Raw genomic sequence first — 27,404 nt, 5'->3', positions numbered from 1 at the left:
AGCAGCGGCGGAGCCCGGCGGCGCGCGATCGGAGGCGGGCGGCCCCGGGGTCCGCGTCCCGGTGCCTGCGCGGCTGCGGACTCCCCCATGGGCAGCAGCTGAGGCTGCCCGCGCGGCGGCGGCGGCGGCGGCGGCGGTGGCGGCGGTGGCGGCGGGGCGCGGGGCAGGGGGCGCGGTCCAGGCCCGGAGGCGGCGGCGCCGGAGGAAGCGCAGGAGGCCCGGCCCGGGAGGCGGGCAGTGCTGCGCCACAGCCCCGGGCTCGCCATGCTCCTGGCCTCGGCCGTGGTGGTGTGGGAATGGCTGAACGAGCACGGCCGCTGGCGTCCCTACAGCCCGGCCGTGAGCCACCACATCGAGGCGGTGGTGCGCGCGGGTCCCCGCGCCGGGGGCAGCGTGGTACTGGGTCAGGTGGACAGCCGGCTCGCACCCTACATCATCGACCTGCAGTCCATGAACCAGTTCCGTCAAGACACGGGTGAGCAGCCCACATCCCTTGTGTCTCCCGGGTGCTACCGCCCTCGTGCTCGTGGGTTGTGGGCAGTTTGTCTTACTGGGGTCAGCGATCGGTGTTGAGGGCAGGTGCCTCCTTCCTTAGGTCCCCTCAGGGTCCCATGATCACCTCCAAATAAATGTCCTTCCTAGTATTTGAAAGTGTCTTGATTATGCAAATCCAGCTACAGTCTAGCAGCAGGAGACCCCTTAATACCTCCTTTCGGTCCCTAGTGACTCTTTGTGCAGGAACTCTAGGGTTTTGCAGCCCCCAAGTGATGCTTAGCAAGCAAGACATTGCTGGTGCCCCTTGTCTGCTCACACCTCGGCTGATCCTGCTTTGTCCCAAGCACACTTGGGGCTACCACATGTCCCCCTTTTAATCTTTCTGTCTCTGGCTCTCTTCAATGGATCCAGCTTTCCCAATGTCTCCTCCTGGGTGTGAGACTTGGGGAGGCAGAGGGATCCCCTGGCTCTAATTGCAGTCTAGTGTGTGAAAGTGCTGTAACGTTACTGGGTAGAGAGAGAATGGAGCCAGGGCTTCCACATCATCCTGGCTGTGGTGGCATCCACAGATGCCTCTGCTTGTAGACTCCAATCACTGAAGCAACAGGCCAGAGCAGATGGAGAGAGGAGGGGGGAGGACTGGGCTCTGGAATGCCTGCCTGGCAGGGAAGGGCTCCCTTTGTTCCCAGAGCAGGGCACAGACAACAGAGTGAACAGACAGACTTCGGAAGAATGTCAGGGCTGGGCATTGGCATCTAGAATAAACCCCAACATGGCCCGCCAATAAATTGGCTAATGAAAGGAACAGAGATTCTCAAAAAGAAGAAACACAAATGGACAACAAAGATTTTTTAAAAATAGCATTCTTAGTTACCAGGGGAATGCAGCTAAGCTACTCTTTAGTGTGTACCCAAAGTATTGCATATCCTACCACAGAGGTACCTGCACGTCCACATTCATTGATGCTTTATTTACAGTAGTAAAGGAACAGAACCAACCTAGATGGTACCAACAGATGAATGCATAATGACAATGTGGTACATATATACGATGGAATTTTATTCAGCTATAAAGAAAAATGAAATCATGTAATTTACAGGAAAATGAATGAATATGGGAATTAGCAAAACAACAACCCCCCCCCAAAAAAACCCCACAAAAAACCGAAATCCAGGTTTAGGCAGAAAGCATGCATTCTCATCTTGGGGATCCTAGCTTATGAAGTGTGTCTGCATGTATGTAAGTTGAGGGGAGTGTGTCCAGGAAGCAGGGAAAAGCACAGTGGACACGAATGTGAACTTCATGAAGTTCATGTTCAGGGTTTGTGTAAGGGTACAGTGAGAGGGGCACGGGAATAAGGGGCGGGGGGGGGGTAATGAGGATGAGAGGCAGGTGAGGAGAATCACAGTTTATCTGGAAATGGCATAATAAAACCTAACTCTGTGTACCAATTATTAATTAAAAAATAAAGCTCCAAAAATTGACAAGTATATACAAGATGCCTCTCATGTTGTCCTTTTTTAAAAAAAGATAGTAGTAAGACTTTGGAAGCATCCTAAATTTCCAAATCAGAAAAATGGTTGAATAAATCATGGAATTTCCGTGTCATAATTCTGACTATTATGCTAGCATTAAAGTTAAGTTTACAATATTTTTTCTTTCCCTACTTCCTCATCTTTCCTTCCCAGTCCTGTCCTGCCCCCCCCCCTTGAGACATAGTTACAAGGTTCTCAGATACCTCAATACCCAGACTTCTTGCTAGACATCATTATTCAATGGCTTCACTTAAGGGGTAACAGCATCAAATTTTGAACCCAGAGGCATCAAGTTCAAGTTTTGTTTTTTTTTTTTTTGTGCTTCAGTGGAATTTTTATAGTGTTCATAATAATGTGTAAAAGTACAATTGGAATACCATCCAAACTTTGCTCTGCTAAAGACCACAAGGCAAGTGAAGCATGGAAATTGCTGTGTAACCTTTGGTTTCTGGATCCTGCCTGGCACTACAAAGATGAGCAGTTTTCAAAGCACTGACCGGCAAAACATTGGCTAAAGTTGCTTAGCTAAGACTTTATACTTGAGAGATGGTTGCTGGTAGAGTGCTTGCTGTGTAATTATGAGGACTTAAGTTCTAGTCTCCAGCACCCAGCTAAATTCCAGACACAAGCTATGCATGTTTGCTATCCCAGTGCTGGGAAGAGGGAGACAGGAGGAGCTCTGGAGCTAGCTGCCCAGCCAGTCTCATCAAATTGGAAAGTTCCAGATTTTTTTTTTTTTTTAAAAAAAAAAAGGTAGGGAGCCATTGCAGAAGACATTCAACACTGACCTCTGGTTTCCATATGTATACACATGGGCATAGGCACTTCCTTATATGCAAAGGAACACACACACACACACACACACACACACACACACACACACACACACCTATTTATATTAAGTAACAATGATCACCTTCAGCTACTCTGAGAAAAAACAAAATGTATTTGTATGAAGCTAATAAAAAATACAATGATAGAGATTCACAGACAGGAATATAACCTGATCTCTGAGAAAAGGAATAGATTATTCTTTGTTTTCTCTCTATATACATACAGTATGTGTACATGTGCACACACACATACATGTGTATATGGGTACATACATATGCATTCACATATATCTAAACATATATTGTGGTACAGTCTGTATAACATTGTCTTAATTATTGTAAGTGTGCACTGTAGTAGTGTTAAATATACCCACAGTATCTTGCAACTGTCCCCAATATCTATGCCCCAGCCTATATCATTATTCCCCAAAGTGAACTCTGTGCCTCCTAAACAATAACTTTCCACCTCCTCAGCTCTTGGCAACCTCTATTTTCTACCTTCTGTGTCTGTGAATTTGCCTACTGTACACAGATCTCCTAAGTGGGATCAAATGATATTTCTCACCTGTATCTAGCTTATTTCAATTAGTAAATGTAGTCAAAATTCATCCACATTATAGCACATATCCAACTTTTATGCCTTTATGACCAAATAATATACTGCTGCATGTGTATACCCACACATCCTCTAGCTCCTGGTAGGCTGACTTCAGTTTCCAAGTGACAGTGAGGTTTCTGGGAGCAGAAAGTTGCTCAGTCTTTTGGAAAAGAGCCCCAAATGTACATTGCTAACTTCCCAGTTACAGAGTGGATTCTGGAACAAGGACCACAGAGGGAGGGGCCTGATCTCATGCTGTTTTGAGTTTGCATAGCTTGGTACACATGTTCTAAGAACTTCAGCTCAACAGCTTCCTAGAAACTGGATCAAAGCACCCCATAGTCCATGTACTCTGATGGTAAATTCTCATCGCCACAACCTACTGCTCCTGCTGCGTTTCCGGGGGACTTCTGTGGAGGCTGAAAGAGGAGACAGCTTTGCAGGTGAGGACAAGGAGAAGCTGACACCTGGGGACTCCCCAGCTCCCTTTGGCTCTCTACTTGAAGGGGATGCATCAGATATTCCTTTGGGTGTGGATAGAAATTGTTAGTACTCATAGGTGATGAAAAGTATGTCTGGGGAGAAAGGAAGTTTTTCATTTAGTAAAACTTAGGCAGCTGACACAGCAATTTGCTAGGATCTGTAAGAAATTCTTGATTGAATGGCTTATGAATTGGTAAATGCAAAGAGACTGAAAGCTTGCTATTTGTAGATCTGTGACAGAAAATATAGTTGAGACTGGGAGGAAGTGTGCTAATTCAGGTGGTATTTATTTGAGACAAGATATATACATATATGTATGTGTCTACATGGAAATATTATTTTGTAACACACTAAGGTAGTCAGATTCTTTGGACTACTAATACGAGTGAGTCTCCCTGTTAAAAATCACCATGAAAAATATGCAAACACTTAGAAAATGTGAATTTCTTATTCAAAACCATAAACACATGTGTTTACAAACCCTCATCTATAATGCAACTATATTCACAAGGATTTCTAATTTAAAAATATTTTGTGTCATATATATGAATGTACATAAAGGGTGACATGTCTGTATTTTGTACAGTTTTTCATAGAAAATTCTTCTTCATTTTTTTTTTTTTTGGATAAATCCCAAACATTGAAGCGGTTTCGTAAGCAGTTTCCAAATACCATTTACAAGAGGACTTTACCCATGACCAGAACTGTCAGGTCACCAATGTGTGCCTGTCCCCCTTTTCCCTGAACTAGTTGATAATGTGTTTCTGTTTCAGGGTGCAGGCGCACACATGCTGAAGCTGGTTCCAAATGTGCTAGGCAATACTCACTATTATCCCTGCTGTACTCTGGCACCAAACTCCACCTTCTTCTTCTTCTTCTTCTTCTTCCTTCTTCCTCCTCTCCTCCTCCTCCTCCTCCTCCTCTTCTTCTTCTTCTTCTTCTTCTTCTTCTTCTTCTCCTGGAACTAGCTCTTGTAGACCAGGCTGGTCTCGAACTCACAGAGATCCGACTCTGCCTCCCGAGTGCTGGGGCTAAAGGCGTGCGCCACCACCGCCCAGCCCACTTCGCTTCTTATTTGCATGAAATTTCTGAGGTGCTTCTAGCTGAAATGTCAAATTGGCCTCTTGGAATGTTACTGTTCTATTTTCATGCATCTCTCTGGGACTTGGAAAAAGATGCTGTTTGGTAAAAATCTCCACACTCCTCAATATTTGGCTACTTTGTCTTAGACTCTTTGAGCTGCTCAAACCAAATTCCATAAGAGAGTACACTCATCAACAGCAACAGCTGCACTTTTGACTGTTCTGGATGCTGGAAGGTGCACGATCAAAGAGGCAACCTGTTTCCTGATTCAGGGACGGTGTCTTCTTTGTGTGTCTGTAAAAGAAATGTCCATGAGACCTAGTACCAAAGTCTCATCACTCAGTATATAAGCAGTGGCTGTTAGAATTTCAACTTATAGATTGAGGGAGGTCATAAATATTCATGTTGAATGAAGAATGAATCCTTACACCAAGTGAAATGAGCAAACCAATGTTTGGATTAATATAAATACTTCATAGTTCTCTCATTTAATAGACTTCGACAGCTGTCAACTAAATAAAAATTTGTGTTTTTGTGATTTATTCAACTTCTTATATTCATGATTTCTAAGTAGTATTTCTGAAGTCAAAAGCTAATAGTCAGAGAAATAATATCCTGTATAGTATATGGTTATCATAGGTCTATCCAGTTACTAACCCTGAAATGTTGACACATTATAAAAAATTCACAATCTGATTACATACTACACTGTCAGCTCATGTTAGTAATGGCAACATTTATAGAGCACTACAGTGTTCCAGGTACTGTTCTCACGCACCACAGACATTAACTCATTAAATCAGGTACTATGATTATCTCTTATCCACGAGGAACATGGGGTACAGAGAAGTCATATAATTGTGCAGTCATCCAGCTGCCAGTTTGTTAAACCTGGACCTCAACTCCAGTTATTCAGAATTTTCTCTTAGGAACTGTGCTATTCTGAAGAGATGTCAATTTTTATCTGACAATGTGGTGGACATTTAGGATAAGAATAAACAATTTGAGGATATAACCAGAAGAGTTCCCAGCAGTGAAGGGCAACTATACTCCATTGTCACAAGGTTTGAATATCCTCATCCCTTACCACAGCCCCCATAGTAATCAACTTTTGACAGTATCTCCTCTTTCAAGATGGCATTCAGACACTGTTCTCCAAGTCTCATTTGACAGAGAAGTCACTGCCTCCTACAAACTCGTAACTGGATTTGAATTCAGTGAGGACTACTAGTTTGTCCGCAAGATGGAACTGCCTGTCTCCCACCTGGTTCTTTTGGAAGTGGCTTCTATAGCACAAATAATAAAAACCCAGAGACAGATATTGGGGTTCAAGGTGAAAGATCAGATGCAAAGCAGCTAGCCAGTAGCTCTTACCTCTATCAAGGCTTGGGGAGATCCTGTTCTCAATGTGATTGGAAACTAAATCTCAGATCCAGGATGAGATGCTGGGCTCCTGTCTTTTAGATACCTGTCTAGTGCTGGGATTAAAGGCATGAGCTCTGTTTCTCTTTTAGACTGATTCTCTCTCATGTAGCACTGGGTGGCCTTGAACTCACAGAGATCCATCTGTCTCTGTCTCCTGAGTCCTGGAATTAAGGGTTTGTGCCACCACTGTCCAGCTTCTATGGATGTGGCTAGGTTTGCGATCTGATCCTTCAGGCAAGCTTTATTAAATTTAAATGTATTACCACAGCCTTATTCTTTCCTGCTATCAGGGATCTGTTCATCTGTAGCAGTGTTCTTGCTTCTAATCAATGATCATCCATTTCCATCTCTGACTGTTCAGGTTTCCTTTCACATTCTCTGAATTTCCAAAGGTCTTTCTATCTTTGGTATCTTTTCTTACTCTGATTTTCTCTTTTACCAGCTTATACTGAACCACCTTACCTAGAAATTCAAAACAAGGCATTGAAGATAGTGTTAAATTAATAAAATGAAGAAAAGTCAGGGGTGCTACAGCATGGTGTTGTGTTAAAGAGATTTCCATGGAGTATTCTGTGTGGGAAAGAGATCATAGATATGATTAATAGACCCAAACTTAGTGATTAAAAATTACTTTGAAGCCGTGCAGATATATTTATGCTATGAAACTCACATACAAAGCCCTGGGCTCTGTTACCAGCACTGAAAAAGAGTACAAGACTAAGTGAATTCTCCCGAGCCTACCTTTAGATATGACTCTGCTTCAGTGGTTCTGGTCGAGACTTTCTGTGGTTGGAGTGTACTGTATGAGAGAGGAGTTAAAAAACAAAAGACTTTTCTACACAGAGAACTCAAGAATAAGTTCAATTGGTTAAGAACTTGCTGCAGAAGCATGAGGTCTTCATGTAAGAAGCCAGACACAACAGTGGAGCCTGCCATCCTATTGCAGGGAAGGAAAAAGTAGGAGGATCCCTGGGGCTCATAGCTGAATTGATAAACTTCATTATAGAGCTTGCCTCAAAAAAAAAAAAAAAAAGTCAAGGTCCAGGAGCTGGAGAAATGGATCAGTGGATAAAGTACTAACAATTCAAGCAAGAGGACCAGAGTTCAGGTCCCCAGGATTCACAAAGCAGGAATTGTAATCCCAGCATGCCAAATGGAGAAATGAGGGGAGGAGACAAGAGACCCCAGAAGCTCACAAGGCTAGCCTGGCAGATGCAACAGGAAGGAGCAAGAAACCCTGCCTCAAACAAGGTTGTCCTGTGATCTCCACAGACACTTGTGCTTGTACTTATACATATACACAAACACAAATGTGAGCATCCACACACAGTGCTCACATGTGTACTCACACATATGGAAAGAAAGAAAGTAAGATTGAGAAAAGTTGCAGAAGATACTCATTATCAATCTCTGGTCTCCACAGGTACTCTCTCTCTCTCTCTCTCTCTCTCTCTCTCTCTCTCTCTCTCTCTCTCGTCTGTGATCTACTCTAATTATAAAACTTCATGGAAGGAAGGGGTTTTCAAAATAGTTTTATTCATCCTCCAAAAGTTGACTCCTTACAAAAGCAATCACTAAGTTTTCATCCATGATTTATTATATGAAAGGATGAACATGGCAGACACCTGGGTTCTTATGCTAGTCCCAGGTAAACTTATAATGGGGCTGTAGCTTTTTTTTTTTTTTTTAAGAAGAAGATGAAGAAATAATTCAAGGCTTAGGTAAGGAGAGGAGAATTGTTATACAAAGGATTATTACAAAACAATTTGCAGGAGGTTGGGACGATTGTGATAGAGATGTCGCAGACCCTATGATCTGCAAATATCCAAACATCTGAGAGGCGGGAAAGAAGTGTTCTCTCTGACAGTAGTGAAAGCCAGCCTATGAAGAGTCCTCACGGCATGGAGGAGGCTTCTCTGCGGGAGTGTTGGCTCAGGCTGAGCGTGGGTGAAAGTTCAGTCATGTGATCAGGGCAATATTAACTGAAGTTGGGTCAGGTTGGCTAACACAGACTTTGTTCTTATAGATTGATGTGGGTCAACAGTTTAGTTGTTTATGGCAAAGAAATAAGCAAAGCCATAGAGAACTTTGTGCAGAGACATGGACCAAGCAACAGTGTCTGTTAGGGGTCAGGGAACATTTCACCTGAGTTCAGTTTATTTTGGTGGAAGCTGTTGGGGGAAGGGGTACTGTATGCTGAGCAGGGGTAAGTTGACAAATTTGATCTGTGTAGTTAACAATTACTTTCTAGGTGATTAATGAGTTCAGCTCATCATTAATGAAGCAAAATATGGGGATTTTGAAGGTCTGCATTTATCACTGTCCTGGGTGAACAAGAAGGGCTCATTCAAGACCCATGTGAGCTGGGGAGGATGGTCCTTCTCGTGGGTTGTTTACCAAATACAAATTAGGTTGGAAGGATTTCTTTTTTCATTTTCTTTTAAGAAATTAATAAATAAATAAATTAATTAATTAATTTTACATCTAGACTGTAGCCTCCCCCTTCTTCTTTTCTTACCACCTCCCCGATCTTCCTTCTGCCCCTCCCCATGCATCCATCCATCCATACTAATCTGTATTAGGAGAATTTCTTCAACCACTCTTTTTGCTGATTCACAGTGTTTGGGTAAAATCCAGCATTGCCAATCCTGTGGAAAGTTGATCTGTTGAAATATATGTTGGCCTTAGCCTTTTGATCTGCCTTAGTAATGAGCCCTGTGTTTTTTTTTTCCATGAGGATTTGAGGCTCCAGACACTGCATTAATGGTTCCTGATTATGGCTGCATAGACAAGTGTTGATTATTTTAGAGAAGAGCCAATGAGACTTTCATATGATACAATGACTATGAAAGATTATGCATTCACTTTGGAAAAAAGATAAGCAATTACTTACAAAGTCAAGGGCATACCATGTAGTTCTGGAAATAAAAAACATTCTCATGAATGTGTACTTTTACTAGCATAAGAATTTTATGAACAACTGCCTATAAACTGTAACAGACCAAGTGTCCATAAGAAGATTAAAGGATAAAGAAATGCTCTGATTCATGCATACATGAATTCTATCCACTGATTAAAAAACATAAGAAATAAATTTTCTGTTGAAGTATAAAAAAATTTGGGTTTAATTATTTAAAAATCCAGTGTCAAAATATTTAATATATCATATATTAAAAATACAACACAATTTCAGTATAGACTTAATATATAAGTATATATTAAATAATTCCATTTGATTGGCATTTTTGTTGAAGGACGATTATAGAGTCAGAAAACTACTGATGATTTCTTGGGTCAGAGAGTCAGATAAAGAGATTGGTGGAATCAAACATTTTGAGTGTGTGGAAATGGTCTGCATTATTATCATAGTACTAGTTAAACAAATATAGACATTTACCAACACTCATAAAATTATTTAAAATTGGTGAGTTTTATTATACATAAATTATTGCTAATCCTTCTATGTAGAAAATAAATGATCAAGGTTAAAGAATATTTATCGAATATCTTTCTATTAACCACCTACTCATCCATCCATCCATTTATCCATCTACCTATTAATCTGCTTATTTATGTGCAAAATTCTCATTCTAACACACTGTCACCTTTGGTAATGATGTATGTACTATAGCATTATTATAATCTACATGGAAGAGCTCAGAAGAAACACCTTTTGTTTTTCTTTTTTGTTGCCAGTATCAATAAACAATTCCCTTCATTTAGGTATTAAGATAGGTTGGCAAATAATGAGCAACCATAGAGTTAGGTGCTTTGTGGTAGACTTAAAGGCTACTATCTCATTTACCATGACCTCATTTACCATGTGCCAGCGACACAGATAACCCATCCATCCCAATTCTTTTCAGTTTGTTTCAAATTCACAAGTGTTTGTATAGAAGAAAAGTCAGTGGACTTATCAGTGTATGTATCTCAGTGGTTGAATACTTGCTTACTATAACACACACAAACACATACACCCCTATCAAAAGTTGCCCATATATGCTTCGACCATAGATTTGTTAACTTCATACACCCTTTATTTTTAGAATTGTAGATGTTATGAAATGAAAGCAAAATCTTCAGAAATATTTTCAAAGTTTGAGAAATTATGTTCGTGATCATTTCACACAGTGGCACCTATTCCTTCTTCCACTTAGTGAAAAGTTTAGTATAGGAGGTACCCATGAAACAGCAGGAATATAACTCAGGTTATGAACTAGAACTGCCCATTCTGTCTGCTTGTCTCCTAGCTTTTCTCAGTCTTTGACCCTTCTTTTTGAATTTTTTGAAAATTACTTATATGAGTACTATATTTGCATCATCGTTTCCTCTCCCTCTTCTTCTTCCAACTCCTCTGCTCCATCCCAACTCTTTCTAAATTCATCACTTTTACTCTTCGATTATTATTACATGTATACATGCACACATGAAAATGTATAATTACAACTTGCTGAGTTTATTTAGTGCTGATTATGGCTGTTTAGGGCTGACATAACTCATTACTGGGGAAGACTAATTCCTCCGCTGTCAGCATCAATGATCATCTTTAGAGCATCATCTGGGGGAGAAGCCTTGTGAGAATTCCCCTATCTACACTGGCATGTCAGCTGACACTGTCAGTTTTTCAGGTCTTATTTTTGTAACCATGTTGTTGAGATGTCCTGGGTATAGCTTTCCTGTTATAGATTGTCTTATTCAGTGCTCTTTTGCTGTGAAGAGACACCACAACATGGCAGCTCTTATAAAGGAAAATATTTAATTGGGTCTTGCCTACAGTTTCAGAGATTTAGTCCATTGCGATCACAGTAGGGAACATGGTACTATGCAGACAGTCATGGTGCTGGAGAAGCAGCTGAGAGTTCTACAACCAGATCCACAGACAGCAGGAAGAGGAAGAGCAAGACATTAGGCCTGGCTTAGGCTTTTGAAACTCCAAAGCCCATCTCCAGTGGCCTACTTCCTCCAACAGGGCCACACTTCCCAATCCTTTTCAGTAGTGCCACGCTCTGATGACTAAGCATTCAAATATATGAGCCTATGCTGTCCATTCTTATTCAAGGCATCAAATATATAGAAGATACCATCTCCCAGCAGATATCTTAGACTTTTCTTAATCCTTTCTTTAGGACAAGGCGGCTGCCAAGATGCTCCATTTGCGAAATCCACAGATGTTGCAGATGTTGGAGAAATCCTTAAGGAAACACCTTCCTGAGTCTTTAAAGGTGAACATGGAACATTCTCGTGGAAAGGGGACTATTAAGTGTCTAAGAAAAAGGTGGGAAAGAGAAGGAACATTTACTGAGCTGTGTCCTGGGACAGGTATTCTCTTTGTGGCCTAATATTTAGTTGATATCACCCTGAGGCAAGGGGGCACATACCATACACATTTAACTGAAGAGGGAATGAAAGCCTCATTAGATCACACCGTAGTGAGTGGCAATGTGATAATTTGTTCCAGGTGATATTTGTTGACTCAGGAACATTCTCTTGAGTTTACACAGGAATTGTTTTATATAACACTGGGTGTTTCCAATTTGCCCTTTAGCTCATCATCACCCTGCCTCCATCCCAAGTACGTACATTACAGGTGTAAATCACTACCCTTAGCTTGATCTTCAATAATAGGTACAGAAAGATGTGTGATAAAATGTAATAGTCTTGACAAATATGAAATTCAGCAAAGTAGGAAAAAAGAATTTACTCAATTTGACAAAAAGTGTAGGTACGATGTACAATTAAGATCTTTCTATATAGCAAAGAAATGGAATATTTTGCTTAAGATGGATAACTAAGCAATGATATCCACTTTCCCTAATCCTATTTAATGAAATATTTGGTGACCTAACCAATATATAAGTTAAGAAAGATAAATTAAGGTAATATATATGGTGGGTGGTGCAGAGAGGAAGTAAAATGTAGCATGTTCTCAGAGGTCATGATTGCCTAGAATCCACAAAACAATCTTCTGGAAATAAATTTAACAAGGTTAAAGGATTCATGATCAGTATACAAGTAGCACAACTCAATTCCATTTTTACAAATTAACAATTAATAACTGGAATAAAAAATTTAAAATTGTTACCATTTACAATAGCACAAACTAACAAACAAAAACCAACCAACAACCAACCAACCAACCAACCAACCAAAACCCCCCACCAAACCCCAAGTTCCCAAAATATTAGGTAGAGACTCCTGTTGGTTTACATTTTCTTTTGTTAACCACTGGTATACCTGGATTCTTCTGTACAACAGGAAGAAAATGTATTTACTTTTTATTACTATGATTGTAAGGGTGAGAAATATGAATTGTATAATATTCTATTAACTTTCCCAGATTCTCTGACAACCTGTACATCTGTCATTCATAGACTAAAACATGAGTTTCCTGTAATTCTGTCTCTGCTCCTTCTGATGAGACAGGGTAGGTATCTGTCAAGATAGAGTCTATGGTCCAGGTTTAAAATTCTTTGATCAAAAAATTCATTGGGCGACACTTCAGCAGTTAAATAATTCCCGGAGCTGGTGTGCTTGCATACAAAGTGAGTAGAAGAATCAAGAAGTCAGTATTTTTGCAGTCATTGCCAATAAATATTCACTAAAGTTTCAGGTAGCAGAAAGATGAGTGTATTATAGTTAGAAACAAAGTCTCTCTCTAAACAATGAGTATTGAATAGTTTATCACACATGCCAACTTTAATTCATCCCAAATATTAACTATTAGGCAGTTATAAAACACTGTCATGTAAATTTCTGTTTTTGACATGGAGATAAGTCTTTGTACAGTATATGTGAAATTCATATACATTAGGGAATTTCATTATTTATATAATTATATGGGCATATGCTTATTGGCAGAAAATGGAAATGTATAGGACAAAATTCTATGACGTGAGACTGAGTGATCACTAATCTAAAGTATCTGCATATTTACATATTATAATAGTTTCTCGATTTTGTCTAAAAATCTACCTACTTTGGAGTAGTAAAATATTATATCAAGATTGGGCTAGATATTGTATGACTTACACACACTAATTTCGTAGAAATTAACTTCATTCTGGTCACAAAATCAAGGCTTTTACTGTTCCCATGTAATGAGCTGACCTTTCAATGTGTTGAAATACTTAGGTTTATGGGACTGTCTTCCACATGAACCAGGGAAACCCATTCAAGCTCAAGGCCCTGGTGGACAAGTGGCCTGACTTTAATACAGTGATTGTCCGTCCTCAAGAGGTAAGTTATATCATGGAATGAATATAATTCTAGGTTTACAATTGCTGTGTATCTAATGTGCACCCGGAAATATGTAGGCTCCAAAGTAACAGAGATAAACTCTGGTGATGCCAGGGTCCCTGTTCTTGATGGAAACAGGATAAGCACATTTACTCTAAACTGAAAAACCACAAAGAGAGATAAGAGATGAAAACAGCATCAGATCAAAACCCAAAAGAAGAAATAAATAACAAACTGTCAGCAATACACTCTTATTTTATAATCATCTCAAATGTACATGGATTAAAAATACACTGGATACGAACAGATATAAAAATAGCCCATGGGTATGAATTCTTAGACATATAGTTAAGAATTTTCACAAGGATCAAGATGTCTATTATTTGATGATCATTTAAACAAATACTCACTTAGAATTGAATACTAGAAACATAAAAAGCAAATATTAACAAACACAACGAGAATAATAGATACCAATTCAACAACTGTAAAAGACATCGATAACCCACTTTCAACAAGGAGTAGAGAGGTCAACAAGGCACAAAATCACTAAGAAAACACCATATTTGGATTAAATTTTAGACACAGCAGACCTGACACACCACAGTTTCCCCCAGCAATAGCAGAACATGTTTCTTCTACAAGTGAAAACACTTCTCCAGAATAAACCACACACTAATAAACAAGTCTGAGCAAGCATAGGCACATTGAAATCATATGGTGCCCTGAAAAAAGAAGTTCAGAACAAAGATAATTCTGTGTGGGGAATGATGATCCCAAATAAATAGTTAACATTACATCTCAAGACACTAGAACATACTAGATACAAAGTTAGATGTAGGAAAGAAATAACAAATATAAGAAAAGAAATAGATTGAGAGAATAAAGAAGAGTTCATTTTCTGAAAATAAATTTGCAAATTCTTAACTAGTTTAAGGAAAAAGGAGAAGATACAAGTGAATAAAATAAAAATGAAAGCAAAGATACTATAGTAGACTTCATAAATGAACTGAGCCATAAGAAGCTAATATACATATTTATATGCCCAAGACTGGGTAATCAAGAGTATATATAAAAGTGTTTGGAAAGATCCATCTTACAAAGATTGAATGAGAAACAAATAGGCTGAAGAGACCAATAGCAAATAGAAACTGAAGGAGCAATGAAAACCTCCAAATGTCCTCATCAAAGAGGAGGCAGAAAGATTGTAAGAGCCAGAGGTGGTGGATGACTCCAAGGAAACAGCATTTTCTCTGGACAACAGGACTGACACACATATGAACTCACTGAGACTATGGCAGCACACACAAGACCTGTACAAGTTCAAACCAGTGAAAACCCCGGAACAGAGATGGAGAGCTCTCTCTCTCTCTCTCTCTCTCTCTCTCTCTCTCTCTCTCTCTCTCTCTCTCTCTCTCTCTCTCTCTCTCTCTGTTTTTTGAGACAGGGGTTTCTCTGTGTAGCCCTGTAGCCCTGGCTGTCCTGAAACTAGCTTCTGTAGACCAGGCTGTCCTCAAACTCATAGAGATCTGTCTGCTTCTGCCTCTCAAATGCTAGGATTAAAGGTATGTACCACCACTGCCTGGCTTGTTATCTTGTTTTTTTTTTCTTGTTCATTTGTTTTGATTTTCATTCTTTTGTTTGGCTTCTGTTTTTCTTTTGAGGCAGAGAAATAATGTGCAGTTAGGAGAAAATCTGGAAGGAGAAAGAATGTAATCAAAATATATTGTATGTAAACATTCACAAAAATCAAACAGGCCAAAGCCCAGGACCAAATGGCTTAATACTGAGTACTACAAACATTCCAAGAAGGATCAGAACTAGTATTCCTTTTTCTGTTTTGCTTTGTTAATGTGTTTCAGATAGCATCTTGCTACCTAGCCATTGTGGCCTGGAATTCATTCTGTAGCACAGGCTGTCCCAAATTCTTGATCCTCCTCTATCAGCTTCCCAGATTCTGGAATTACAGACATGTATCACCATACCTAGATTATTACTGCTTATTACAAACTATAGACTTAGAAGATTTTTTCTACATATATTTTATAAGACCACTATCACTTTCACACTAAGCCATTAAAGATAAGAAAACCATTAGTAATTTTCTCTACTGATATTAATGCACAACGAATAAAATATTATGAAGCAAGTTCAATGACATATCAAAAGACTATACTCCATGGTCAAGTGAAGTGACTCACTATCATGCCAGGCTGTCTTGTCATGTGCAATCCAGCAGGTGTGGTTCATCAAAGCTCCACAGGGCCATGTCAATGGATGAGAAAAAATTATTTGATAAAATCTAATACTCTTTTTTTTGACAAAACTTAACAGTCTACATGTAGGAGGAAAGCACCTCCATACAAAAATAGAACTGTTATTTGATCCTGTAATCCCTCTTCTAGGCATGTATAGAAATATTAAAAAATCAGTGCTGCAAGTACCTATATAGCCATATTTATTGCAGAATTTATAAAACCTAAGAAATAACCCTGGAACCCACAGACAGATGAATGGGAAACAGGTATCTGTATAAAATGAAATATTAGCAGTAAAAGAAAGATATCCTATTATCTTCTAAAATATAGATTAACTTGAAAGACATGGTGGTGAGGTAAATGGACAGTCACAGAACAAAAATTATAATCTCACTTACATGTGAATTAAAAAATTCTATGTATCTGAAAAAGTTTTTCTACATATCTGAGCAAAACTAAAACCTATGTAACTGATGGCGATGAGCCAGGAGTTACATACATGCCTAAGACATCAATGATATGTAGACTAAACAAGCCAAAATATCTAATGTTCAATGTGCAATTTTACTGTGTTTACTGCTAAATTAAGTTCTTGCTACTGTTTCCAAAGAAAGAAAGGTAATTACGTGAGACAACAGGTCTGCCAATTGGCTTCAGTATATTAAACATTACTATTGTTATTATGTATGTGCTTCATCATAGCACATGCGCCTTAAACATACACAATAGCATTCATTAAAAACTCATCAAACAACATACAGTCAACTAAATTTTAATATACTTTAAACATAAAAGTGAAGAATATCTGCTTTTCAATTGTCCTGATTAGATGGATTGTCAGTTGTAGTTTTGCCTATCTGCAAGGGCATTTCTGTGCAGTATTTTCTGGCTAGCCTGCCTTAGCTGAATACTTTTCCTTCAGTCCTTCCCTTTATCTGTGAATTTCCCAGCTGTCATTTATTAACTTTGAAAGGAGCTTTTGAACAAATTATGCTATGATTTTGCCAGAAATACACATTTTTTTTGAAGAGTGGTGCTTTGTACTTTGCAGTTTAAAGACATGTTTTGTTTTTGTATGGCCTTATCGTGTATATGGACTGACAGCTGGGGAACCTGCATGGGACCAAACTAGACCCTCTGAATGTGGGTGACAGTTATCTGGCTTGATCTGTTGCGGGGGGGTGGGGGGGGATTCAGGCAGTAGCACCAGGACCTATCTGAGGGGGCATGAACTAGATTTTTGGAGCCCATTCCCTATGGTGGGATACTTTTGTCAGCCTTGATACAGGGAGGAGGGCCTTGGCCCTGCCTCAAGTTGATATGCCAGACTTGGTTGACTCACCAAGGAAGGCCTTATACCCTATGAGGACTGGGGGTGTGTGATGATATCTTATTTATGATTTATTAAAGTTTGCCTGAGGATTTATAAAGCAGAGTCAGCCGCAAGCTATGCAGATCAGGCAGTGGTGTCACACACCATTAATCCCAGGACTCAGGAGACAAAGGCAAATGGATCTCTCTGAGTTCAAGGCCACCAAGGGCTACAGGAGATTGAATCAGTGGAAAAAAGTAATGGAGCTCACACATTTAGTTTCAACATTAAAGAGATAAAAAAGATAGGAGCAAGGTCTTCAGAAGTAACTCTCAGGATTCTCCAGTCACATTGAGAAGAGCATAGCAGTTTGGGATTGCAGTTTGAGATTTGGTGAAACCTGGATCGCCTTTCAGTCTGAGGTAGAGGTAAGAACTAGTGGCTGGCTTTTCTGATGTCCAGCATAAATCCTGAATGTCACCGCCCCCTCCACCCCCACAAGAAAACAGTCTCTGAGTCTTTTATTTATTAGTGCTACTGATAGGGGCATAGGGAGGGGGAGGCATGGGGGAGCAGGAGAAGGGGAAGGAGTGGGAACTGGGGATGGTATGTAAAATAAATGAATTTTTAAGTAAAATATTCAAATACAAGTTCATCTTGTCAATTTTAATAATGTTGTGTTAAAAATATATCTATGGGCTGAAGAGATTTTGCTGTGCAAATTTGAGGACCTGGATTCATATCTCTAGAAGGTCCATAAAGCTCTATAAAACAGTGCATGTGTGTAATCCCAGCATTCTTATAGAGGTGGGACTTGGAAGACAAAGGAATTTCTGGAAGTTTGACAGGTAGCAAATAAGAGTCCTGTCTCAAATAAGGTGAAAGATAAGAACTGACATTCAAAGATGTATTCTAACCTCCATACACACCCCACATCCATGCACAAACACTCTACACACCGGGAGAAAGAAAAAACACGTTTGTTTTGAGGCTGTTTGGAACAAGAAGAGTTATTCTTATAGGGCCTTTTTGACAGTATCACTTTTCTTCTTTTTCCTGAGTACTACTAACTTAGGGAAGAATGCTTCATAAACCATCTTTAATTGAATTTAAATTGTAATGGTACCTATATATGAAATTTAATAAAGTTTAATACAAATTTTCCATAAATAGAGTGGAGTTTTTGACTGGGGTTCATGATGTTAATAATTAAGAGGTGCTGCTGACGTTGGAAGAAAACATCTCTGCTTAGATTTGATAAATGAGTTTGAAAATTCCAGCAAGGATGGGAAAGGAGTTCCTGAACTCCCAGCGCTGACTAAAGCTAGTGGCTGCTGAGAGAAGGAGAACCACTTTTTGTTTTTGTGGACAGTGACCATTGGCAGGTTGCCCATGTTCTGGTGGGTGACCCCAAATCCATATACATCTGGACATCACTAATTGGACTCAATGGTTATTTAAAAAAAGACAAAGTGAAATTGGAAAGGAGATATATTGGGAGTGGTCTTGAGTTTGAGGAAGGGAGTGGGGTGAATATGACCAAATGTGTTGTATATACCTATGAAGTTTTCAAAGACTAAGTTTTAAAATAATAGGAAAAAGAGTGTAATGAAAAATATTGAAATTATATGGAATAATCAATTGCATTTATTCTATGTTGCCCAACCAAATAGATGGCAGATGACCTTGATCCCCATACCAACACTTACCAACTCTATTCTAAGGATCCTAAGAACTGTTTGGAATTCCTTGGCACACCAGAGGCTATCAACTGGAAACAACATCTGCAGATCCAAAGTAAGGGGGCAGGAGTATGCGTCAGCTGCTGGGACCTCCTGCATGAACATCTGGAGGATCACTCTCCACCCTGCAACATTTTTTCTTTCTGTAAACTTCAGAATCCCAATCTAGTGCACATTCCATGGTCTGGCTTCCACTACCTCTATGGCAAAAGCAATTTCAAATATTGCAGGCTATGGTGTTAATAGAAGAAGCAGTGCTAGGTGGTTTTTTGTTAGCTGAATGTATTTTGAAGACACATTCACGAGTCCTTGGAACAACTAGATGGGAGACAGAGCTTGGCCTCTGACCTTCTGTTCCTGGAGCAACAATGGCAGCTTACTGTGACAAGAAGCACTTGCCAGGCCACCAAGGTTTATATCCAGTGTGGTTACAGATGTGCCCTCTGGAGTTAAAGCCACAGAGAACTTCCCAGCTCTGTCTCCAAGTTGTGATTCTTGAGCAAATGACTTTTCCATTGCTCCATGTTCTCATGTGTAAAAATTCTGATTCTAAAAGTTCCTAAAACAGAATCAATGAGAAGATTGATAATGCCAGGGTGAATAACAAGTAGAACAAGATTGGCTATTATTTAAGTATGCTCCTGTTCATAGAGACATGATTTGTAGTATTCTGCTGGACACCAGAGACATGTTAAGGGAATAACTTAAAGATGAACACACAGGAACCATTCACATGAGGCAAGGTTTTCTGACTAAATCTTGTATACATCTTTGGACTACTTCTTTGACCTAGATGGACAGTTACTTATTCCCTGTTTCACTCTCTTCTAGGTTCACAATCCAACCTGAATGAAGTGATAATGGGCCTTGCAGCTGCTAAGCTGGTCAAAGTCAAGAGAACACAGTGCATTCTCTACATGATGCCCCAAACAGCAAAAAAACTGGTTCCTTTTCTGATGGCGGATACAGAGAACTCACATAATAAATCTGGTAGACCTCGGCCCATGTGAGTTGGATTGACAATCCTCTGTTCCCTTCCAATCTCTCCCTACAGCAGCTCTCTAACTTCTCTACACAGGATAATTGTTTTAAAAACATAACATGGACTATGTGTGACCTATCTCTTCAAATGTCACAGTTTGGTAATTGTTTTTAGTTCTTTTGTCTGTGCATGTATGTATGGGCTGATGTGTTTGTAAGTATGTGTACACACATTCGGAGGCCAAAGGATAACTTCAAGGGCTGTTTCCCTTTGGGCACCATCCATTTACTGGTTTTGTTTGTTTGCCTTTTGAAATGGGGACTGTCACTGGGATTTGTCTGATTAGGACAGGTTGCCTGGCCAGCTTGGTCCAGGAATCCACCTGTCTCCTGCTCCCCAGAGCTACGATTTCAGACTTGTACTGCTGTAGCCAGTTTTAAACAAACACGGTCTATGGGGAGCAGATCAAAGACCTCATGTTCTCTGTGCAGTAGGCACTTAAAGGACTGAACTATTCCCTAATCCAGTCACCAATTAATTCTTAGCACATTTTAAATGAAGTTGAAACTCACTTTGGTCCCCATAAGACAAGCAATCATCCCTTGTTGAACATGATCTTGTCCCTGTTTCTCTCCCACCAGCAGCTCTGGCCTTCTGCTAATTGATTCTTATATGTTCACACATGCCTCTGGGGCACTGCATTTGCTTTTTGCTTGTCTGAAATGTCCTTCCTTCTGGTCTTCACAATATTCTCTCTCTCTCTCTCTCTCTCTCTCTCTCTCTCTCTCTCTCTCTCTCTCTCTCTCTCACACACACACACACACACACACACACTATTGTTTTTCATAGTCTCATTTTTATTTCCACTGACACTTCTTTTCAGAACACCCCATCAAAAGCCACTCACAGTTACTATGAAAACTATATTTTATTTCCTTTATTGTAGTTTCATTAGCTTAAATCAGCTTATTTTTAAAGATATATCTACTTGTGTGTTGCTAAAAGGCTGTCACAATATTTAGATGCCCATAGGGGTGAGAATATTGAGTGTGTGAGATGTCTCAGTGGGCAAAGGCATTTGCTTCAAAGCTGATGACCTGAGTTCAATCCTTGGGACCCACATGGTGGAAGGAGACAACCTACTATCACAGGTTGTCATATGACCTTCACAGGTGTGTCCTAACAATAAATAAATAAATGAATAAATAAATGTAAATTCTTTTTAAAAAGAGCAAGAATCCTTTTTGTGTTGTTCAGAGAAAGAGAGAGATCCTCAATAGGCAGAAGAGTACCTGGCATTTAGTAAATTCTGGTTTTAGAAATTAAAGTATAGTTATGTTATTTACACCTTTTCATCTTATGCCTCCCTTGCTCCTAAAATTTATGGACTCTTTTCCTTTAACTGTTATTTTTACACATGTGTGTGTATATGCACACACACACACACACACACACACACACACACACACACACACACCATGCTCAGCCTGTTTAATGTTACTTGTATGTATATGATTTCATGGCTGACCAATATGGTTGGCTAACCAGTTAGGAAGCTCATCCCTAGGGAAGACTATTTCTCCTGCTCTCAACATTGTTAGTTTCCTGTAGTTCTTTATAAGTATGGCTCAATGAAAACTTTCCCCTTCCATGTTAGCATGTCATGTTTATGTTGATTCTTAATAACTATGTGTTTAATCAATCCATTTCACAGAGAAAATGTTTTCCAATTAAGAACATTTAGGCAAATTAATGTGTTTTCTTCCACGGATTTGCAGGGTAGCACAGAGCAGCACTGAAAACCGATGGGAACTTGATGTGCCCATGCTCAATCGGGGGGCCTTCCCTCTGGCTCAGGGTGCCTGGAAGAACTTTGCTCACACTGCAAAGCACATTAGAACTCAGAGAGCACCTTCTCACCCAGAGTAGCACTGGCTCCACTTCTCAGGGGACAGTCAGGACAGGAGGCATTTTTTTTTTTTTTGTGGTTCACAGCAGAAAATAGTCTCTGATGGTGGAGTGGCTCTGATGAGGATAATGAAGGGGGTGGTTGTGACAAGACTCTGGATCCTCTGGTTATGCACCCTGAGAAAAAAATACAGGAGTCTTTTCACTATAGTGTTCATAGAAGGCACTGTTATACGCCATGCTGTTAACCCTTTGAACATCTACCTTATCTTGCAGTCAATATGGCAGCCAAGGACTCTCAGATACCAGCATGGACGATTTCATGATACGAGGGTCAGGAAGAAGGCTTAGTCTATAAAGTGCCTCCCATGCATGCCCGAAGAGTTAAGATCCCTAGAATATTCAAAAGAAGCCAGATGTAATAATGTGCCTGTTATCCTGTTGCTGATAGAGTAGAGTCAAGAGGATCATAGGGGAATTACTGGACAGCTAGTGAATGGATGATGCCAGGTTCAGTGAGTGAGGCTGAGCAAGACTGAGGAAACCAACCAACGTCTTACACACACACACACACACACACACACACACACACACACAGAGAGAGAGAGAGAGAGAGAGAGAGAGAGAGAGAGAGAGAGAGAGAGAGAGAGAGGCGATTCTATGATTTTAAAGTCTTGCTTTGCTGCTTGTTAGTGTATGCTTTTGAGTACTTATTCTTTATTTGTCCATTTTTCTTATCTATATGATGTCATCTGCTCTATTTTCTGTGGGTGCGTGGGTTACAGCTATGTTGAGAAGAGCACTGAGTTTGTGAAGATTTAGTTGTTTATGTTGCACAGCCCCAGGTATTTGTAAGACAAAAGCTCTTATACCACTAATTTCTGTCTTCTGATAGAATAACTATTAACTCATCCCTTCTAAAGAGGACAACAGGGGGACAGAGGGGCATTAAGTTAGCTGCCTGCTGTCACACGGCTAGCCATCACTGCATACCATCACTGCAGGTCTCACACCTCACGGTAGAGTTGTGTGGGAAGGGACAAATATTTCACTGTGCATGATATTTAGGCTGCTCTTTTTCTTTTTTCTTCGACAGCAACCAAGAGATGTTTAAACTCTCATCACTAGATGTTACCCATGCTGCCTTGGTGGATAAATACTGGCATTTTGGGGGCAACGAGAGGAGCCAGAGATTCATTGAGCACTGTATCCAGACCTTTCCTAGCTCATGTCTTCTGGGACCTGAAGGGACCCCTGTATCCTGGGCTCTGATGGACCAAACTGGAGAAATGCGAATGGCAGGCACTGTGCCTGATTACCGGGCACAAGGTCTCATCTCTCACATCATTCATACTCAGACCCTGGTTATGGATGAACTTGGCTACCCTGTGTATAATCATGCAGACAGAGCCAACAAAACCATACAGAAAATGAGTTATACTCTGCAGCACGTTCCTATGCCCTGTGACTGGAATCAGTGGAATTGTGTACCTCTGTAACTCTGGTACAGAATATTAGGCTGTGTTGGGTAGGCTATAATAAAGCTGGAGGAGTGGGTGGTGGAGATAGAGAAAATACATATTGTAATGAACGATAAAGGTGTGGGCACTGTTTGGGTTCTGGGGAAGCAGTGTGAATGACCAACAGTATACCACAGTCCCCACCCTCATACTGCCTTTCAGATACAGCAGATGAAGCATGGCCAGACCTCTCCACTCAGCCACCGACTTTGTTTAGTTCTTCACAATCTGGGTGCCAGTGACACTTCTATTCAGCTTCATATTAGTGTCCTCGTGTGGATTACTGCCCATGATCAGTTGTGTCAGGGTATGGTGCTGACTTGTGAATAGTGTATGCTTTCCTCTCGCACTCTTTCCTTTGTTTAGGAGCTGGAGTGTTCTTCATCAACTGGTACTTTGAACTGATTGCTTCACTTGTAGACCTTTGATTCCTATTTAATAACCATGCTAAATATTACATGAATAAATAAATGATTGTAGTTGGATATCGTTTTTTTTGGGGGGGGGATTTCGAGGCAGGGTTTCTCTGTGGCTTTGGAGGTTGTCCTGGAACTAGCTCTGTAGACCAGGCTGGTCTCGAACTCTCAGAGATCCTCCTGCCTCTACCTCCCGAGTGCTGGGATTAAAGGCGTGCGCCACCACCACCCGGCAGGAAGACTAATTTTTAAGAAAATTTATTGTGTGTGTTAAATGTGTACAACATGAGGCTTTGGGGATAAAAATAGACAGTAACAATGTTTTCTATAGTGAAACAAATTCTCACATCCATCACCTCACATATTTACTTTATTTTGATTTCACCTGAGTGTCTAAAAATCTCATTTAGTATGACTCTCATATACAGTTCAATGTCACTATGATATTCATGCTATAAGTAGATCTCTAGATCTTCTTATTAATATATGGGGAATTTTGTAATCCTCTGATACACATAATATATTTCTCACCTCATCACTAACCTTGGTAACTAGCATTTTGTTCTCTAGTTGTGTTTTTAAATTCCATATCTAAGTGAATTTATGTGTTAGTTTTTCTCTGCCTAGCTTATCTCACGCAGTATTTGCCCAAGTTCATTCACTTTATGGAAAATAGTAAGAACTTATTCTTGTAAAGGATAACATTGTGATATGTATTTTTTCATGCCAGAGTTTCTGCTTTCATTTGTCCATCAGCGGACATTTAAGTTATTTCCCTATCTTGGCAACTTATGAATAATCCCCCAAAGAGTTTGCCTTAATGAAGTAAAGACAGTGGTCTTAATTGTATTATACGTCTCAAAGAAGGACTCACAGAACAGAAAGGACTTACAGATAACATGATAGTTCTTTTTTTAATTTCTTTTAAAGTATCCATATAATTTTCCACAATTTTCACAAGTAAGTAGGCTGAAGAAGACAGAACTTGAGGGGTCTGCTTCTGTAATTGGGGTAAAGGAGGACCCCACTCCTTTGTTGTAGTCAGCCTTTGTGATTTTTGGAATCCATAGGTTTACTCTGTTGATGGTAACAAAACAATTCAGTGGAGTTTTGTTGTGGAGAAAGTCAAGGCTAATCACATTGGCTTCAAACAAGTGATGGGAATGAGAATCAATGTGCCAAGAACACACAGAATTCTAAAGGAAGATAGAGAAAAATATGTGCTATCTTGCACAGTGTTAGTCCATTGACTGTAAGAACACACAAACTCTTTTGCCTTTCTGTGTAGGTAATAGCTGCTAGTTTCTCTGGTGTCCTAGTTTGAGCATCTTTTCTTTCCTTAGCAAAACACACGACTAGCTGGGAAAATGGTATTGATCACAAGAATCTGGAGACCTTCCTTAGTTGTTTCACACAGTGAAGTTGAGACTGAAAAATAAGTTCTCAATTAGTCTTGTCTGTTTTTAGAAAGGTGGATCAAATGTTAATGTGTATTGGAAGTTTAGAAAGAAAAGCCTCTGCTACCAGGAAAATGTAAATCAAAGTTACATTGTAATTCTTTCTTACCCCAGTCAAAATGGCTAGCCTTAAGAACTCAAACAGAAAATGCTGGCAACAATGAAGTGGAGAAGGAACTCTTATACACTGCTTGTGGCAATGTAAACATTCAGTCACCATAGAACTCAATGTGGATGTTTGCCAAAGAAATTAAAAACAATGCCATGTGTTCCATCCATACTAGAGACATACTCAGAGAAATCAAAGCTTACTATAGAGATGCCCACATACCTATACTTGCCACTATGCTATCCACAATAGCCAAGGTATGAATCAGGATAGGTAGCCATCAGTGGATGAATGGATGAAGGGAATGTGTTATACACACACAGCAGAGCTTTGTTCAGTGATAAAGAAGAATGAAATTACATTACTTACAGGAAAATGTACAGAACTGGATGAGATCATCAGTGCAACACGCAGGCTCACAGACATAAGTACAAGTATTTTCTGTCATGTGGAAGACAGTTATGAGAGAAAAGAAAGAGAAGTATTATAAGAGATTCAGATGAGGAAAGAGGGTAAGGGGAAGGGAGATAAGAAAGATTAATGGAGGAGGCAAATATAGAATACCATTTACTGTTGTGGAAAGTCAAAATGTATCTTACACATTATGGGAATATCATAATGCAGCTCCTTTGTGGAATTTAAAAAAAAGAATAAAACATCTCTGGACCGAATACTTTCTTATCTTAACCACAGAAGCCATCTCCATAAAATGAGATTAAGAGTTCTCTTCAATGACTTCCTGTCTCTACTGTTTCTTTTTGGGGAGGTAGGTGCGAGTAGGGGGAAAGAGAATGTCACAGAAGTGTCTCTCATTCTCAAGTATGAGTCTGCGATAATAGATACCACTGAAAAAACTTCCTTAACATTTACAGTCAATGGCAGCATGGATCATGAACTTCTACATGGTTTCTGGTGATAGCATAGGGACCATAGACATCCACACGACCTCCAGCATCCATTAGCATGAGACATGAACCTCAGCATGGTCTCTGGCAGCAGTTCAGACCACAGACATCAAAACAACTCTTGGCCACAGCATAGACCACAGGCACCATTATGGCCCTTGGCCACAGTACAGGCCATGGACATTGACATGGCCTCCAGTGGCAACACAGGCCATGGACATCAACCTGACTTCAGGTAGCAGCACAAACCATGGGCATCCACATGGCCTTTGGTCGTAATCCAGACTGTGGACATCCATATGGCCTCCTGAGGGAGCACAGACCAAGAACCACCCACATGGTCTTCAGTGGCAGCAAGGGCCATGGAAAAAGGGATATTTACTGTTCTAACACTGCAGGCAAGTCATTTCCCTTTATGTTATTCATGAAAAAGAGATATGATATTGAGCTCTATGAATCAGGCCTCCTGTCATGTGCTGTTACTGATATTTGATGGTGAAAATGGGGAGGAAGAAGGTATTGATTCCCTAAGTGTCCCTTTCCACTCTGGTGGCTTACTGTACCTTTGTTTGGCATACTAATGTCAAGTCGGGCAAAGAGCAAGGTGATGTTTAGAAGAGGGCAAATGTTAGCCTCATCTTGCAGAGCCAGTTCCCACAGCATGAGATCATTGAAGGAGGGAAGGGTTAGCTTTCACTAGAGCTGACAACAAGAAGTTTTTGTCAACGTGCTTAGTGCAAGGTCCATATTTTCAGCCTCAGCTCAGTTAATTTCTGAAGAGACACACCAAAGTCCACTCACTCTTCAGGTTCCCACTGAGCCTGCTGCATCAGAAGGAACATTCTCCTCCCAGAAGTCCATTTTTCCAAAGATTGCTTGTGGAGGCAGCTTTCCAGGTGAGGATTTATATCAGAGTATCAGACCTGTCAGATGAGTCTGGAGGCCAAAGGAACAACATAAGAACTTTAGGTCATAAAATGATTGTGTGGGATGCATAGGCAATGAGTAGGTTTTAGCTATTTATTAAAATCTATCAAAAAGCTATCTATCTATCTATCTATCTATCTATCTATCTATCTATCTATCTATCTGTTATCTCTCATTTAT

At 40.0% G+C, this 27,404-nt stretch overlaps 1 protein-coding gene across 5 annotated transcripts; it reads left to right on the top strand.

Moving 5' to 3' along the window:
- The first annotated feature begins 336 nt into the window (after positions 1-336).
- Positions 337-23,889, top strand: LOC100767729 (glycine N-acyltransferase-like protein). 5 transcript variants are annotated; one of them, XM_027406609.2, is made up of 7 exons: positions 337-475; positions 3,772-3,904; positions 11,579-11,674; positions 13,584-13,688; positions 18,932-19,055; positions 19,832-20,006; positions 22,987-23,889. In XM_027406609.2, the coding sequence occupies exons 3-7, from the start codon at positions 11,597-11,599 to the stop codon at positions 23,387-23,389; spliced, it is 885 nt and encodes a 294-aa protein (XP_027262410.1). In that variant the 5' UTR covers positions 337-475; positions 3,772-3,904; positions 11,579-11,596; the 3' UTR covers positions 23,390-23,889. The 5 variants fall into 5 exon arrangements, with proteins under 5 accessions (XP_027262410.1, XP_027262411.1, XP_035297849.1 ...); XM_035441958.1 differs by having other exon boundaries at positions 357-475; positions 3,736-3,904; XM_027406610.2 differs by lacking the exon at positions 3,772-3,904 and having other exon boundaries at positions 354-475.
- Positions 23,890-27,404: the final 3,515 nt, after the last annotated feature.

The sequence above is a fragment of the Cricetulus griseus genome, chromosome 3 (assembly GCF_003668045.3).
Source record: "Cricetulus griseus strain 17A/GY chromosome 3, alternate assembly CriGri-PICRH-1.0, whole genome shotgun sequence".
Taxonomy (NCBI): Eukaryota; Metazoa; Chordata; class Mammalia; order Rodentia; family Cricetidae; genus Cricetulus; species Cricetulus griseus.
The sequence above is the reverse complement of the archived record's forward strand: the minus strand, read 5'-3'. Positions and strand labels throughout refer to the sequence as shown.